At 34.0% G+C, this 15768-nt stretch overlaps 1 protein-coding gene across 1 annotated transcript in view; it reads left to right on the forward strand.

Moving 5' to 3' along the window:
• Positions 1-967: 967 nt before the first annotated feature.
• LOC106469111 (conserved oligomeric Golgi complex subunit 5-like) overlaps positions 968-15768 on the forward strand; it is a 79866-nt gene continuing 65065 nt past the window's right edge. The window contains exons 1-3 of the mRNA XM_022397538.1: positions 968-1183; positions 2803-2942; positions 13539-13651. Coding sequence (XP_022253246.1) covers positions 1138-1183; positions 2803-2942; positions 13539-13651 — 299 coding nt within the window. The 5' untranslated portion in view covers positions 968-1137. The remainder of the gene's footprint in view (positions 1184-2802; positions 2943-13538; positions 13652-15768) is intronic.

Genomic DNA, 15768 nt, shown 5'->3' on the forward strand with positions numbered 1-15768 from the left:
GTTACGACAGCGGAAGTCACGTGACCCTGGTAACACGTAACGAGTATCTCGAACGTTTCTGAAGGCTCGAGTGTTTGCTAGACACGCGCTCTTATAGTATATAAGCCGGCGAGAAGTGACGGGATATAGTTGCAGATAGAGAGATTGAAGATATAGACATGGATAATTGAGTCAAGCGGGCACCGTAAGTAAGGTGTGTGAATCGTTGGGAATTATGGCGTGAGTTTAAATTAAGGTGACTGTGGAAATTGTGTATTGCAGGGTGGAATTGATAAAGAATAAACTGGTTTTATTTAAGAAAGGACTTGTATCGCAGAAGTTTCTTCGGAAAGAATTTCTACGGAAAGTTAACAAAACGAACACAGACATAACAATACTAATTTATTCTTGTGACTTATTAAACCAAACAAGTTGAACCACCGGGAATTAAATGGGTCATTATGTTATCACAGATAAGTACCCCATTGTGTAGCTTTGCGCTTAACACAAACAAATGTTTTTATGATGCGTACGCCTTTTATAATTTGGCGAAGAATTATTACAATTATATTTATCATAAGACATTAACAATAGGCCTAATAATTATAGTATTCCAATTACAGTCGTCGGCAAGGGTTTGACAAATATAGTGGTTAGATTACTGTTATTATACACTCTTCTAATCATTGAAAATCTCTAAGGGACTAATAAAAGAATGTAGGGTTTTAAAATTTAACATTGTAAAATGACAAGTATTATTGTAAACAAACGTTATTTTACTAATAATTTTGTTTAGAGCGAGCTCAAATCAACTCAATATCAAAATGCGCGAATTTGTTATATTTTTATGAATAAAAAATTATTTTATTTAATAAATTTCATTTCTGTTGTTTTTAATGTGTAGAAGAACGACTGCAAATTCATTTTATGTAATGTTTTCAAATCAAATGTACAATTTTTCTCAGGGGGCTGAATGTACCTGTCCGGCAGTGGTAGAGTAAAAGGAAAGGCAAAATAGATAATCTGTCATCTACTGGCTTCAAATAAAAGTATAAATAGCATTATTTGTTGCATCAATCGGTACATCACAGTTTGTGACGCATTTTATGTATCGTTTCAGAATTAGGCTTATAAAAATCCAATTGTTTATTAAAACAAATGGCCGAAGATAACGTGTCTGTTTTTGCTGAATTTTCAGAAGACGGTAAGCGCATGCAGAGAAATTCAACTACAGTGGTTTTTATATTATTTGAATATCTATATAATTAATTATTTGAGTACTTAGTGACCGGTGTTTTTGAATTTATAGTTAAACGTTTATTTTTTTATCTCAAACTCTCGAGGTTAGTATTAATATTACAAGAAGTGAACAACCTAAGTTAGTAGAACATGTACTACTACTACTACTACTACTAGAACTTAAGTTATGAGCTGGTAGTGGTACTAGTAGAATTAGAACTTAGTAGAAGTAAAGTAATTAGGCTTTGGATTTTTTGAATTTCGCGCAAAGCTACACGAGGGCTTTTTGCGCTAGCCGTCCCTAATTTCGCAGTGTAAGACTAGAGGGAAGGCAGCTAGTCATCACCACCCACCGCCAACTCTTGGGCTACTCTTTTACCAACGAATAGTGGGATTGACCATCACTTTATAATGCCCCTACGGCTGAAAGGGCGAGCATGTTTGGGGATTTGAACCCTCGACCTACAGATTGTGAGTCGAATACCATAACCACCTGGCCATGCCAAGCCTTAAAGTAATTAGACTAGCTGCAAATTATGATACTAATCTTCATGAAATATTAATTTTTAACGGGTAAAAATACCACCAAAATACTTTGATTTAATGATATATTATTAAACTTATAGCCACTGGTACTTAAAAGTTAAACTTTAATTTTAAAAGTGGAAATGTGGAGCTAGGATAACCAAGTGGCACTAGGCCATTCCTAATATTATGAGTCTGACTCTGAGTCATACTCACTATAGAAAACTTTAAGAAAAATTGGTATTCCAGTACAACATTTTATATACTGTGCATTAGAGAAGAAAAGTTTAACACCAGTTAAGGTTGTGCTACCTAGGAATAAAGTTGGATGACTTTGCACGGCAAGGTAAAATATTTAACATGGCCATCACTCCAAATTGTGGATGGTTCCACACTGTTCTAGTGTTGACCAGTGAAGACCAGGTTTTGCATGTATTTGTATGCTCCAGATTGTAATACCATCATAAACTTTCAATATCCTTTTAATATTGTTTTAGCTCCCCCCTCACCTTGTGTTCCATAAGGTTAGAGAAGTTTTCCATAGTGATTTTCTCAGTTCCATCCTCAGGTTAATCACTGGTTTTATATACTTGATATAAGTTGAAGTCCATCTTCATGTTACAATTATATGAAATTGCCTTTACCATGGAATTTTAAGTTAATTTTTAGTTTTGTTCTGAATAGATTATTTTTCTATAGAAGATTATATTAATTCCATTATTACGTAAATTTTCAAATGCCTCCATATTAGTTTTTTTTTAGTTAATCATTCTTATAAATAGCCTGTTATTAATTAATAAGCTTAATTATATGCAAGTTTATGCCAGTAGTATTACAGTTTAATATTGATATCCAAATGCAATTTGACTATTTTGAGGTTAATTGCATAAAAGTTAGGAAATGAAGAAAATGATAATTTTACTAATGCACTAAGTTTGTGAGACCCTTCTTAAATCATTTTGGGTATTCAATTGTCAAAGAAATGTTTATTACTTTTCTTCAGGAGAGTCAGCACATTTACACCAAAAAACTAAAGTGTATTTTTCATTTTCTATACAGATTTCTACAGGCAATTTTTAGCTGATGATTTTGATGTTAAGAATGTGGCATCCAATGCTATTCAAGAATTGGCCATAGCTGAACAGCTAGCTAAGTTGATTGCAGGAATAAACTTATTGGATAAAGAATTACATGACCAGGTAACATTCCAGCTACATCAGTTATCACTGTTAATAGCAGTTTCTAGAGGTTTGTTTCTGTTGTTGAGTGTTCAGAGAAAAGCCATTGTAGTTTTTCACATTCAGTTTTTATCTTTTAGATTTGGAAATGTTACCATTTAAGAATACAATAAAATATTTTGGCATACTTCTGCTGGAGAGAGAGGTTATGGAGACGATGGATTTTCGAACGAGTTGGAGTAAAGGAGATTTTGGAGGAGGTTACTAATGGGATTTTTTTTTTTAAGAAGTTAATAGTAAGTAAAGTGTTTAAAATTGGTAAAAGCAAATGAAAATAAACAGCATTTGTAGTGGATAATTCATAAGAGTAAGTTAGTAACATTAGTGATATATATTCTTCAAATGCTGTATAAATAGTTTTACTGTGGTGAGTAAATGGCAACTAAAAACAACATGCATGTATTAAAATAGATTTTGGGCTCTTAAAGAATTCTGATAATCAGGCTTTTAAATGTTCTTTTCTGTTTTTACAAGAGAAGATATTTGTAATATTTTAGACCCTAAGCATTCAATGGGATATATTGGAATTGATCTAAATTGTTTAGATAATAATCCCTTGGTGGTAAGTAGAAAAATGAGAGATTAAAAATTGATAAAGCACCAGAGCCAAACAATGTTTTCCCCAGGATTTTAAAGGAGGTCAAAGATACACATACAAGCATTTCTGTTATTTTTTGTAAGGTCAACAGATACTGAGATGATTCCTGAAGACTTGAGAGATGCTAACATTCTCCTATTTTAAGGAAATGATAAAAGTTACCCTGGGAGTTATAGATTAGTTAGTCTTACTTCTATAATGAAAACAAATGCTAGTCTTACAAAAGAAGTTTTATGAGGGAAATTAGGGAAATTTATAATTTGGGGAAATCTGATATCATAACTAAAAACCAAAATGGATTCACCAAAGAAAGATCTTACCTTACTTATATGTTATATTTTTTGAGGATGCTTCGTGTTATCAAGATGAAGGAAAATGTGTGGACTTGGTAACTTTGAGTTTCAAAATGCATTTGATAAGGTACCACATGAAAGGTTATCTAAGAAAATTGCATTATGGGGGGGGAAAAACCAATTAATTGGATTGTTTAGAGTTTGTTGGATTGGGAAATAGCTAAATATTGTTATTAATGGAGTTTGGTTAAACTGAACCCTTGTTACTAGTGGAGTATCTCAGGTGTCAATGCTTTTGCCTTTGCTATTTCTTATTTACTGAAAAGGATATTGATAGGGGATTAATTAGTAAAGTTTACTGATGACATTAAACATTAGAGTATTTCAAGGCTCAAAAATTAATGTTGGCAGCAGATTGTTGATTAGTGATGTACTTTCATAGTTCATATTTCAGAAGGGAGATTCACAGATTCCTATTGTTGAGTATCAGTACACCCATAATAGATGCATTTTCATCATTTATGTTGCAAGATTCTGATTAAAACGATTGTCACTTGCTGTTGCTATGATGGTTTTGGAATCCCCATTTGAACTTCATGACATATCACTTAGATTAAGTATCAGTAAATGGGGATAGTGAGGCTACAGCTTCATCTTGTTTGGGTTTGTTGCAAATTACGAGACCATCCATCTATAAACTTGTATTATCTGACCTATGCAGTGTAGTTTTGCCAGCAGCTTGGTTAGAAATATTGTGCACAGGTGGTTACTCATTTGAGATAATAATAAAATAGAAATAATTTAAACTGCAGATATTTTTGTCTGCATTCCTCTTAATTTTTTCATGATCAACACATATCAAGTCTTTTGGCTTCTAATGGATCACTATCTATCAGCATTTAAACTTTACTTTTTCATAATAAATATTGTTTTAGTATAACATGGCCATCAGCAGTGGGTTGCTGCAGACTTTTGATCCAGGTGCTTGTGGTCTAGATACACTAGTTTTTGCCTAAATAGATCATTTTAACTTTTGTGAAAGAATGATTTAAAATAAAATTTTTTATATGTAGTTAAAATGAATTTTAATATTTAAACTTGTTTGAAAAAAACATGACATAGAAGATTTATAAATGGAAATAGGTTATATACATATTTATTAACATTTAATACATGAAATAATTATGGCAACTAATCTTAAAGAGGAGTAATATTGTTAGTAGTAATCTCCAATTCACCATTGTGGGGAGGGGGAACAAAACAAACTTGCAACCATTTCCTAGTGCCTTCAAAAGTTATGTATGAGTCCTGTATTGAGGATGTTGAGGTATTGCATAATGATTTAAATTACTTGGTAATTTGGACAAATCTCTGACGATGGCCTATGATTATATTAAGTGCAATATAATCCATTTGGGTTATCATTACTATATTAATATAGATGGGGAACCAACTCAACAGCATGACTAAAAAAAAGGATTTTGATGTGATGTATAAGTTTCTTAAGCCATTGAAGCAGTGCTCTGTTGCTAGTAGCAAAGCTGAAATTTTCATCTCTCTTTGTACAAATCACTAAAGTTTTGGTCCTAATATGTAAGAAAGGCTATTTAATTATTGGAAAGGATTCAGAGGAAAGCTACGAGGATGATTTCAGTGATGAAAATCGGGAAGGGTTATCATACAAGGATAGAATAAGATTTTTTAACTTATTTTCTCTTGAGAAAAGAAGGATAAGAGCTGATGTTGTTGACGTTTGCAAGATTATTAGGGGGATTGATAAGATAAAGACCTCTTCTTCATTTATGCTGTATTCTAAAGATAATATGATAATAGGGCACAAGTTTATGATTTGGAAAAAAATGCTAAGCTCCAGTTAATAGGTTTATTTTTCTAACAGCCTGATTCATTTATAAAATGAATTGACATTGGCAGTAGTTGTAGTCAGCACTGTATAGGAGCTGAAGAGGGGAAGCAATGATTTTTATTAAATAAAGGGTGGGTTTAAAGTTTTACTTTTATAAAGGATGGATGTGCAAAGACAATAAGATTCATTTTTGTTCATATATTATTCATTTTAGTTAAGTAAGTAGATCAAAACTGTTGAGCCAAATAGCCTTTTATCATCTTGCATTTTTATAACTATTGTAGATAAAGATAATTTTATAGAGAGTTTTAAACTTTGATTTTGGTCATGATTCTTAAGAAGTGACAACTGTGACATTTAGTCTTTGTCTGGAAATAACATAGTTTGTCCTTTATAAAAGTAAGGTAAACAACTACCTGAAGATAATTTATAGTTACTAACATTTAAGTTGGATGATCTAATCAATTAATTATGAGTAGAGACTCCATCAATTAGTGTCTTTTAAACTGATTGTTTAATTGAAATTACAATTCCTTGATTAATTTCAAGAAAATAATCAACTAATTGAAATTAGTGTTTCTGATTATAAATGTTTCCAAAAAATACTTTCCTCCTCTCAAACTACAGCTATTTCTTGATTGTTAGGGTTTCTTTGCCTTTGCCCATCTAAGCTGTGTTCTGATTTTTTTTCTTGCTTGCTCCAGTCTTTTATTCTCCATGTAATTGCCCTTGGCAATGTGTCTCATGACACTCTCCACCTATGTCATACCATAAGCACCCTCTTCAGATAATATTGTCACTTTTTTTGACAAAGCGTTCACTAACAGGTTTGTCTGTAGTACGACTGTTGGAGACACTTTGAACATTCTTTGTGCTACATATTTGGTTTTTGTACAAAAAAAAATTATTTTGGCAAACCAATATATGGCATGATTTCCTAGATTCACTCTCTCTGATTATCTAGCGTTGCTTAATAATTGGGTGGGGAGAGTTACTATCAGTTGAAGCTGTATGCGACCTTATTTGTTGTGAGATGGAGAAATACATTCAGTCTAGTGGTGTTTCTCTCGGTGGGCTCTGAGGCTGCACTTGCAGGCATTCCTGAACATACTGGATAGAATTTAGATTCACTTTTTCCAGTGTCTTCCTTTACTATTTGGCTTTTCAGGAGACCAGTTTGGATCAACTGCCTCTGGCTCCTTTTCTTCAGTTGGTTAATCGAGCATGTGATGTTTTGGGTCTTTCCCTGGTTGCTTTTGAGTCTGTGCCTTCCTTGATGGCAGAAAGGAATGAGGGTGAGTAGTTAGTTCTCCCTCTGTCACCTGATATTGCAGTTCATGCAGGGAGGTTTACTGCTCAGTTATGTGAAATGACAGCTATGTCTTGTCTGCCATGTTTGTCAGAATAACATGCTTTAACCTACCACTGCTATTTAGACTCTCAGAGAATAGACCTGCTCCTTGAAATGTGGGGTTCCAGAATGGACTCTGTGGTCAACTTGAATAAATCACAATTTTCTGGGATTTGTCTGACCCTAATTACTACAGTGCTGAGACATTCATTATCCCTACATCTTTTTTCGGAAGCCTCTTTGTGATCGCCTAATCAATCTGATGACAACTTGGGGCATTTGTTAGTATCCACTTTAGTTCGATTGTCAGCTTCTGCACTTTCCCTAGTTTCTTGGATGGTATGTTGTTGGGATATGTTTGGTAGAGATGTGTTGTTGGAGGGCATTTGTCTACCTGTTGCCACCCTTCATGAGTTACAAGAGGCCCTCTTTCTCCAACCATTGATTTTTGCATGCATTCCAAGAGTCTTTGGAATTAAGGGTTGATGTTGCCCATCTTGTCATTCCTGTCATTTTTTGACTTATCGACTTTCCTTGGAGGTCATAGTTCTACCCCTAATTGAGTGTCCTGACTCCCCAACATCAGCCCCTCAGTCCACTGGTACCTAGAATAGATTCCGCCCATATCCACAAGTTTCATTTGGAGTCTGTGGGGTTCAGCTTGGAGAATTTCTGAATGTGTGGGAAAACCTTTACTATGGATTCATAGATGTTACAGGTATTTGCATCAGGATTAGTCATTCAGTTCACATCTCCACCACTATTATCCCCTCAACCTGTAGTGTTTCTGCCTCCCACAGATCCTCAGATTTTGTAACTTTGTTCCATGGCTGTTGGGGAGTTGTTGATCAAGGGGGCATTGGAGAGAGTCGTTCCAGGTCTTCCAGGGTTTTATTCCATCTGTTTGTTATGGCCAAGAAGACAGGAGATTTGTATCTGGTCATTGATCTTTCTCATCTAAATCAATTCCTAGATCCTCCAAAATTTGCAATGGAGTCATTCCTCTATCTGTGTTGGCATTTTTGCCAAGACTGTGGATGACCAAATTTGATGCCGATGATGTCTATCTGCATATTCCCATAGTGGAGTCATCCTGTCACTATCTGTGTTTTGTGCACAAGATTCAGGTACTGAAGTTCAGGGCTCTGCCCATTGGACTAGCATCAGCAACATGTGTGTTCTGTCAAATTGTACAAACTTTTTCTCATCACCTCCATTCCCTGGGCCTGTGCACACACCATTACATAAAAGACTGGCTACTGCTGGTACCATCTCATCAGTTGGTAGAAATTCACACCCAGATAAAGCTTTCTAAACCAACCAAGGCAGGATTTCTTATGAGAGCTGAAAAGTCTATTCTCACTCCAGCACAATATATTGTCCATCTGGGTATCTTTTACAACATCTATCTCAGTCGGGCTCAGCTGACTCCCATCTGGCTCCATTCTATGGATCAGGCAGTCTGACTCTTATTTGCATCTCCTTCTCCCACTGCACAGATCGTTCTTTCTCTTTTGGGGATATGGCCATCACTCGAATTCCTCATTCTTTTGGGATGAGATCCCTTCAATGGTCATGAACAGGAATCCACTGGATTCTCCAGTCTCCTCATTTGGGATCAACATCTTTGATCTCGAGTGGTGGTTAGATTAGAACAATACTACGATAGGTGTTCATCTGCTGCCACCTTGTCCAGAGATCCACCTTTTCATGGATGCCTCGCTTCAGGGATAGGGTGCATATCTCAACGATCAATAATTCCAGGAGTCTGTTGACGGATGATGAGGCTTCCCTTCACATTGGTGTTTTAGAATCTCTTGTCTTCAAAGAGTGATGTCTCTAGGTCTAGAATTATTGTGGGGCGAAATCATCATGCTTCACTCTAACAATTCCACGGTGGTGTCTTACATTTCCTGTCAAGGGGGCACTCTGTCCAATTCTCTTTGTTTTCGAAACTTGGATCTTCTATATTGGGCTCATTCCCATCATATCATCCTACTAGCTTGCCATGTTCCGGGGGGTGATGAATTTGGTGACAGATCAATTGTCCCGACCTAAAACCTAACCAGATTCTCCTGACAGAATGGATGCTTCATCGAGGGGTTTTCCATTGGATTTGTTCATGGTTTGGGACACCAATGACCAATCATTGGAACACTCAACTGCTAGCACTCTCAGACATTGGCAATAGCTGCATTCAGTCAGGACTGGACTGGATTGCACCTATATGCCAACTCATCAATTTGTCTGTTACCCAGAGACCTAGCAATGATTTGTTCAACGCCTCGTCATGTTCTGTTGGTAACACTGGCTGGCTCAATCATGGTTTCTGCTTTTGCGGTGCCCTTAGGAGTGCCCACCTCTTCCACTTCCTTTTTGGCCATCTCTGTTGAGGCAACTATGAACTGACATCTTGCACCCATCCATCCTGGAAATGTAACTCATATTGACAGTGGTTGAACCCATTTCATCCAGATGTGCCAACCGTAGCTCAGTTTTTGACTTGCCTCTTTGACAAGGGTTTCACATCTTCCACAACTGCCCTATATAGGGGCCTTATTGGCTATCTTTAGATACTCGAAAAGATAGAAATTCTTTGATTTCCCAGTGCTCTACAGTTTCATCAAGACATTTCAGTTTCATGTTCCATGTATTACCTTTCCTTCTTTTTATTTCTGTTGGCCTGGTCAGAGTTGTTTGTGTTGCATGTGAACAGGATGCTTTATCATTCTACCTACATCCTTCTATACCCAGACAGGCTTCTTTTTACCTGAGACACTGGCAGCCAGGGAAGGGGATAAATCCTTTTCTCCAATTCATCTGAAAGCTATTTCTCATCCCTATGACTGATCAGATACTGATCATTTGGGATCCACTCACAAATATTTTTTACACCCATCCATCTCAAAGCTCAAGATATAATTCCAACCCCATGCAGTGGGATCTTGGCTACCTGGTTTTGTCCTGGTTGATGGTGGTGATAATGGATCATGTCAAAATCCACCTGCAGTGCAGGATTTACATTCCAGGTGAAGATTTACATTCCATACCTATTCTGGATGTAGTGCAGTCCCCCCTCCCCCCACTAGGATGCTAATCTTCTATTTCATTTCTTTTGACATGCCCCTGATATGTGCAGACTCATTCTATGTGGATAATGCCCTCACTGGCCCCTCCACATTATCAGTGTAGGATTCTAGCTGTAGTGTGAATGGAGGTAAGTTTGTTTTGGAAGTTAACATTTTCTTAAATCGAAAATGTATTTCCAATAATAGTAACCTTCCTCTCACACCCTTCCTCCGTATTAAGAGCCTATGTTAGAGACTGCAAATGAGGTCAGTCTCGAAGAAGTGTCAATATTATCTGAAGGAGGTTCTTACATACAGTACCAGGATAGAAGGTGCACTGATGTAGGTGAAGTGTGTCACGAGACAGATATTGCCAAGGGCAATTACGTGGGGAATAAAAAAACTGGAGCAAGTGAAAAAAAAATTGGACCAATACTTAGATGGACAAAGGAAAAGAAACCTTAACAGTTGAGTAATAGCTGTAGTTTGAGAGGAAGTAAGTATTATTGGAAATACATTTTTGATTTAAGAAAATGTTAACTTTCAATTATTTCAACAATCAATTAATTGCAATTATGATTAAATCGATTATCACAGAAATAATTAATCAAAATGTTGCCATTGTGTGTTTGTTAAGCACAAAGCTACATGATGGGGATGCCTTGCGATTGGAAGGTTTTGGGTTCAATTCTCTTTGCCACAAAATCTGCTTACCCTGTTTTTGTTGTCATAAAGCTACTAAGGCTATATGCCACCATCACTAATTTTAAATTATTGACTAGATAGATAGGTCCAACCACCAACTCTTTGGCTACTTTATTGTTAAGTAAAGTGTAAATTTACTGTTTTTTACATTGTGTTATGTTTCTAACTTATAATTGCCTAACTGTACTCTGTATTGTTGTATAAGCAGACTCAGATCAAGGGGAGAGGATCTAGGGGGTATGTACATCTCATATTTTCATAATAAAGTACAAGCAGGCATGGATCTAGGAGATGGGTTCATAGGGATTGAAACCAACACATTTTTCCAGGAATTAATGACCATATAAGTAAGCATGAGTTTAAGGGGGATCTATGGAGTTTGTACCCTCTATATTTTTCTGGAATTAATTTCTTCTTTTATGTAATATAAGCAAGTATGTATTTAGATGGGTCTAAGGGAGTCAAATTCCACCCATTTTTTGAGGAATTAATGGCTATTATTTAATGTTGTATAAGTAAGCACAAATCTATTCATAAATTACTAAAAACAATCAGTTTACACTAAGTATCAGAAACATTAAAGGTCAGTGTTTTTATTTGATTGGGCTATTAATTGTAAATTCTTTTTGAGGTTTTCTGAAATCGGCAAAGTTAAGGCATCAGCCAGTAATTGATTATTTCTAAGCTAATACAACAATATGAATGTCAGTTAAATGTTGCCATGATAAATTTTCATGTTTTGCTTTTTTTCTAGATACTCTAACAATGTGTCTAAACCTGAAGATTTTTTTACCACAAAGTTAATATTTTTTAAGACCCCTGCATCTCTTCTAACATAATCTTGGTACAGAATAATTTTTTACATTTATTAGAAATTTAGGTTCTCACGAGAAATATATTTTACATAATGTTGATGTGCAGAATAAGTGAAAATGCAAGTGGAATAACTGTATAAGTAACAACTTAAAAAACATTTTCTTTCGATACAAGATGGCATAAAGGTAAGTCGAGTCTTTAGTCTGCTCAAAATATCTTTTCTTTCTTTCTTTCTTTTTTCTTCTTCTCATCCTCCACTTGCAAAATTTCTTAAGACTTAGCAAGCTACTAGAAGCAACAACTGAGTACAAAGGTCAGAGCTAGAAGAGATGATTGTTTGGTTCACTTCTTTATTTACTGTTCTATGTTTAAGAATTTTTTTTTGTAAATAGTAATAATGTATATATATAATGTATAATAATTGAAATATGACAGTATTTTACAAAATACTTGTCCATTAAAACACAACCAAGGCAGGTCACTTTGTAAAGACTAAGGTCAGTTTTATATTATTGGTTACTGTAACATGAGTGCATGTGCACAGCGTCATCGTAACTTCTGTATGTAAGCCAGGAATGGCTGGAAGGTTAAAGATATATACGAGATTTAAGCTACTTATTTTAAACATTTATTTTTTCGTGTTATAATTTGTAGTCGTCCTAGAATGAAAAAAGCATAACTTATATTTATTTCTTAATTTTTCCTGATGGTTCCAAGATCAGTGAAATCGACAGCACCTGTATATTCTTTAGTGAAAATAACAGATAAAATATAAAGTTTTTTTTTCTTAAGAAACATTTGATAACTATATGGACATAATAAAGATTTCATGTGTGAATTTTAAAATTTTCTGATCCATAAAAATATTTTTGATCTTAAAATGGAAATTACTTTGCATGTTGGATAGATAACGTGCCAAAAGAAGAAGAAAAAAAGGCTTGAGTTAAACATTGGTTTAGAAAAAATTAATATTAAATGTCTTATTTTTCAAAAACTACATATTTATCGGACCTTTCATCTCAAATTTAAAAGAATTTCATCCACTAGTTTCATTTTTGTAAAGAATTTTCACGAGAGTTACATACCTACTTACAATGTAAATAGGTCATAGTCAAAGGGTTAGGCTACTTGAAGAATAGATATAATTACTAGGTTTTTACCGGTTAACTACTCATTTGTGTAATAAGTAAAACAAGTTATGATTTTTCATTCCTTTTGATTGGCTACAAAGCATTTGAGTATCAGTGTAGTTATAGGTACAATACTTAAGGTATCAACTGTGTTGTAAACTAAGGGTGTTAAATTTCATTTAATGTATTAAAACATTTTTCAATGTTTAAATGTCAATTTTTAAAAGACAAAAAAATCATTGAGAAAGTACTTTTACTTTCTTGTACAAATATCTTTTATGTATTTATAAATTACACAAATATATAAAAACAGTCCTGTTTTAATTAGACAGTGAGCATTAATCACATTATTACATAAATGTAAAATATTTGCATTAAGAAGGAACAAAACAATGTTAATACCATGTGAGAATAATACAGTAGTTTACAAAGTTATGAAGCTAGGACATGCTTTTTGCCTGTACATGGGGTGTGCGTGTGTAGGGGTGTGTTCTAATTAATTAATACCAATCAATTAATCAGTTAGTAGGTACCGATAATCACCCATCTCTAATTAAGAGGGTTTTCATGTGTTTTCATGGAATTTTAACCTTTATAGTCCTTATAAATTCCTAATATTTTTCTAAAATATATGAAATAAAATTCTAAGTAAATTGAAAATAGGTAATGATGTAAATGCATATATGTATCTTAATTTGAATGTACTTTTTTTTGTTGTTGTTGTTGTTTCAGGTCTCCAACCATTATGAAGATCTGCTCTCCAAGGCTACAGAAATAGATATGTTAGAAGATGCTTTACAAATGTTACAGGGTAGGATTCAAACACTTGCAGCTGCAGCTGAAAGGTACAGTAGCCACATAATCAAAAAAGACTAAAGTGTTCAATCTTCAACTTTTTATAAAATATCACCAAATAAAATGAGTAGTGGAGTAAAACCAAACTTAGTCTGTAGTGAATTTTTGTATTAGCTACACTACAGAATAATCGGTAACCGTACTAAAGAGCAAAGTACTAAAGAATATAAGGATCGTAAGAAAAGGCATAGTGAGAGAAGACTGTACAGTCAGTAAAGGTTAACCTTTACTTTGTTTCTAATCAGCAACAAAAGTCCATTTATCCTATATAGAATTAAGTTTTTATTGATGCTGTACTCCAAACTACTTTTCATATTTAAGGGATAATGAGGAGCCAGTTGGCCCATCTAGGCTGTCCCATATTTTTGTAACATCCTCCCTCAATCGACATAAAGAAATCTATTTTCTCATGCCCAATCTTTCTTCTCCTAACCCTGATCCCAAAAATATTCATGTAGCTTCTTCTTAATGTTGAATAATCTTAAAATATCTTCTTTGTATCATATGAGTAATTTCACTTTACCTTTTGACTTGTGGTTTATTATTTTAGTGTTTTATTTTCCTCTGTTATTCTTTATCTTTGATTATGTAAGTCGGAACATGTCAATGGGTGCCTACTTGCAATATACGATTGGCAGAGATGCTTTAGTCTCCAACAAAACTTTTTGCACTCGCTTATTTTTCTAACCCTTGAGAAGCAAGGCAAAGATTAGAAATATTTTTAAGATCAATAAATCTTTCAAGTATGAATTTTAAAACACTAATAATACACAATTAAGTAAAATTTAAAATTAAAACCTAAATGCAATTTAACTGTCTATCAAACCAATATGTTAAAGGCAACAAAAAATAGCTACGTGCTAGGCACACTGATCTTCAACAATGGACTTGGTAGCAGTTCACGTTCATTTGTCAGTGTATATATTGCATCATGTCATACTAATTAGTATAACATAAAAACTTAGCTTATAATCCATACTTTAATAGTATACAAGTTTTAAGTTCTTAATTCTATAAGGCAATATTTAAAAAAAAATCCTGAATTTTCCCTAGTGTGATACGCGACACATCTTCTCCAGGTGTCTCCTCTTCTCTATTTTATCCATCACCCATCCAAAAAGTACAAAATTCAATGTAAATTACTCACAATAAAATCTTCATTGCTCAGACAAACCATAATTTTTATAGCCTTTAATTTTGTTTGATTACAGAGCTCTCAAATAGAAAATCAGATCCATCTTGCCACACCCACCTGTCACATCCTCTCTTTCAGGATTTGTTAATAGTTCTCTCATACATTTAAATATACATTACCCATAACTAATGGAAAGCCAAGGTTTTCAAGTATCAAATGACTTATTCTATTAAGGGTCTTTTGAACAGATAATCATCTATTTCACTTGTAGTACAAGCTTCCGTTCCCTGACTAGCTTGGATGAATTTGTAACAGCTCTTGTCTCATAGTTAGAAGGCCAGAAAAATTGTGATTGTTAGAGGAAATTTTCTGCTTTTTGCAAGTTATTATTCTATGTTCTTTGGTGCATTATTTAATTAAATAAAAATTATTTAATGCATTACTACCATTACTGTGAAAAAAAAGTAGGGTTAAGTGGCATCGATAATCAAAAACAAAAAAAAATACTACTAGGGTATGTACTTTATTTCTTGTTTTTCATGTTTATTCTTTATTTATTATTATAAAAGTAACTAAAATGTAAAAATAAGGACCTCTTTAGGTTAGTTAAGGTTAGATCAGGTAAAATAAATAATAGTAAAAATATTTAATGAGGCAAGCTACTTGGAGTAGCTTGTAGATAAGGTATTTTAATAGAGTAATGTGAGATGCACATTCCTCAAGTGATTTACAATTTATAACGGCATGAGTAGTAGTTAGACATGGTTCAAAGGGCAATCAAAATGGCAATAAAACAATAAAAGTATAAATAGATATATACTGTTACGAGTTTAAAGATACTTCGGATGAACAAATGTAGTTTCATGTTACATTTGAAGTCATTCTGGAAAGAAAAACAGAGAAATTTAGATTTATTTTGATTTTTTTGGTGGTTATGAGGTCAGTCAAATTGACCAACCTCCTAGAGAATTA

Source organism: Limulus polyphemus, unplaced genomic scaffold, assembly GCF_000517525.1.
Source record: "Limulus polyphemus unplaced genomic scaffold, Limulus_polyphemus-2.1.2 Scaffold3311, whole genome shotgun sequence".
Classification (NCBI taxonomy): Eukaryota; Metazoa; Arthropoda; class Merostomata; order Xiphosura; family Limulidae; genus Limulus; species Limulus polyphemus.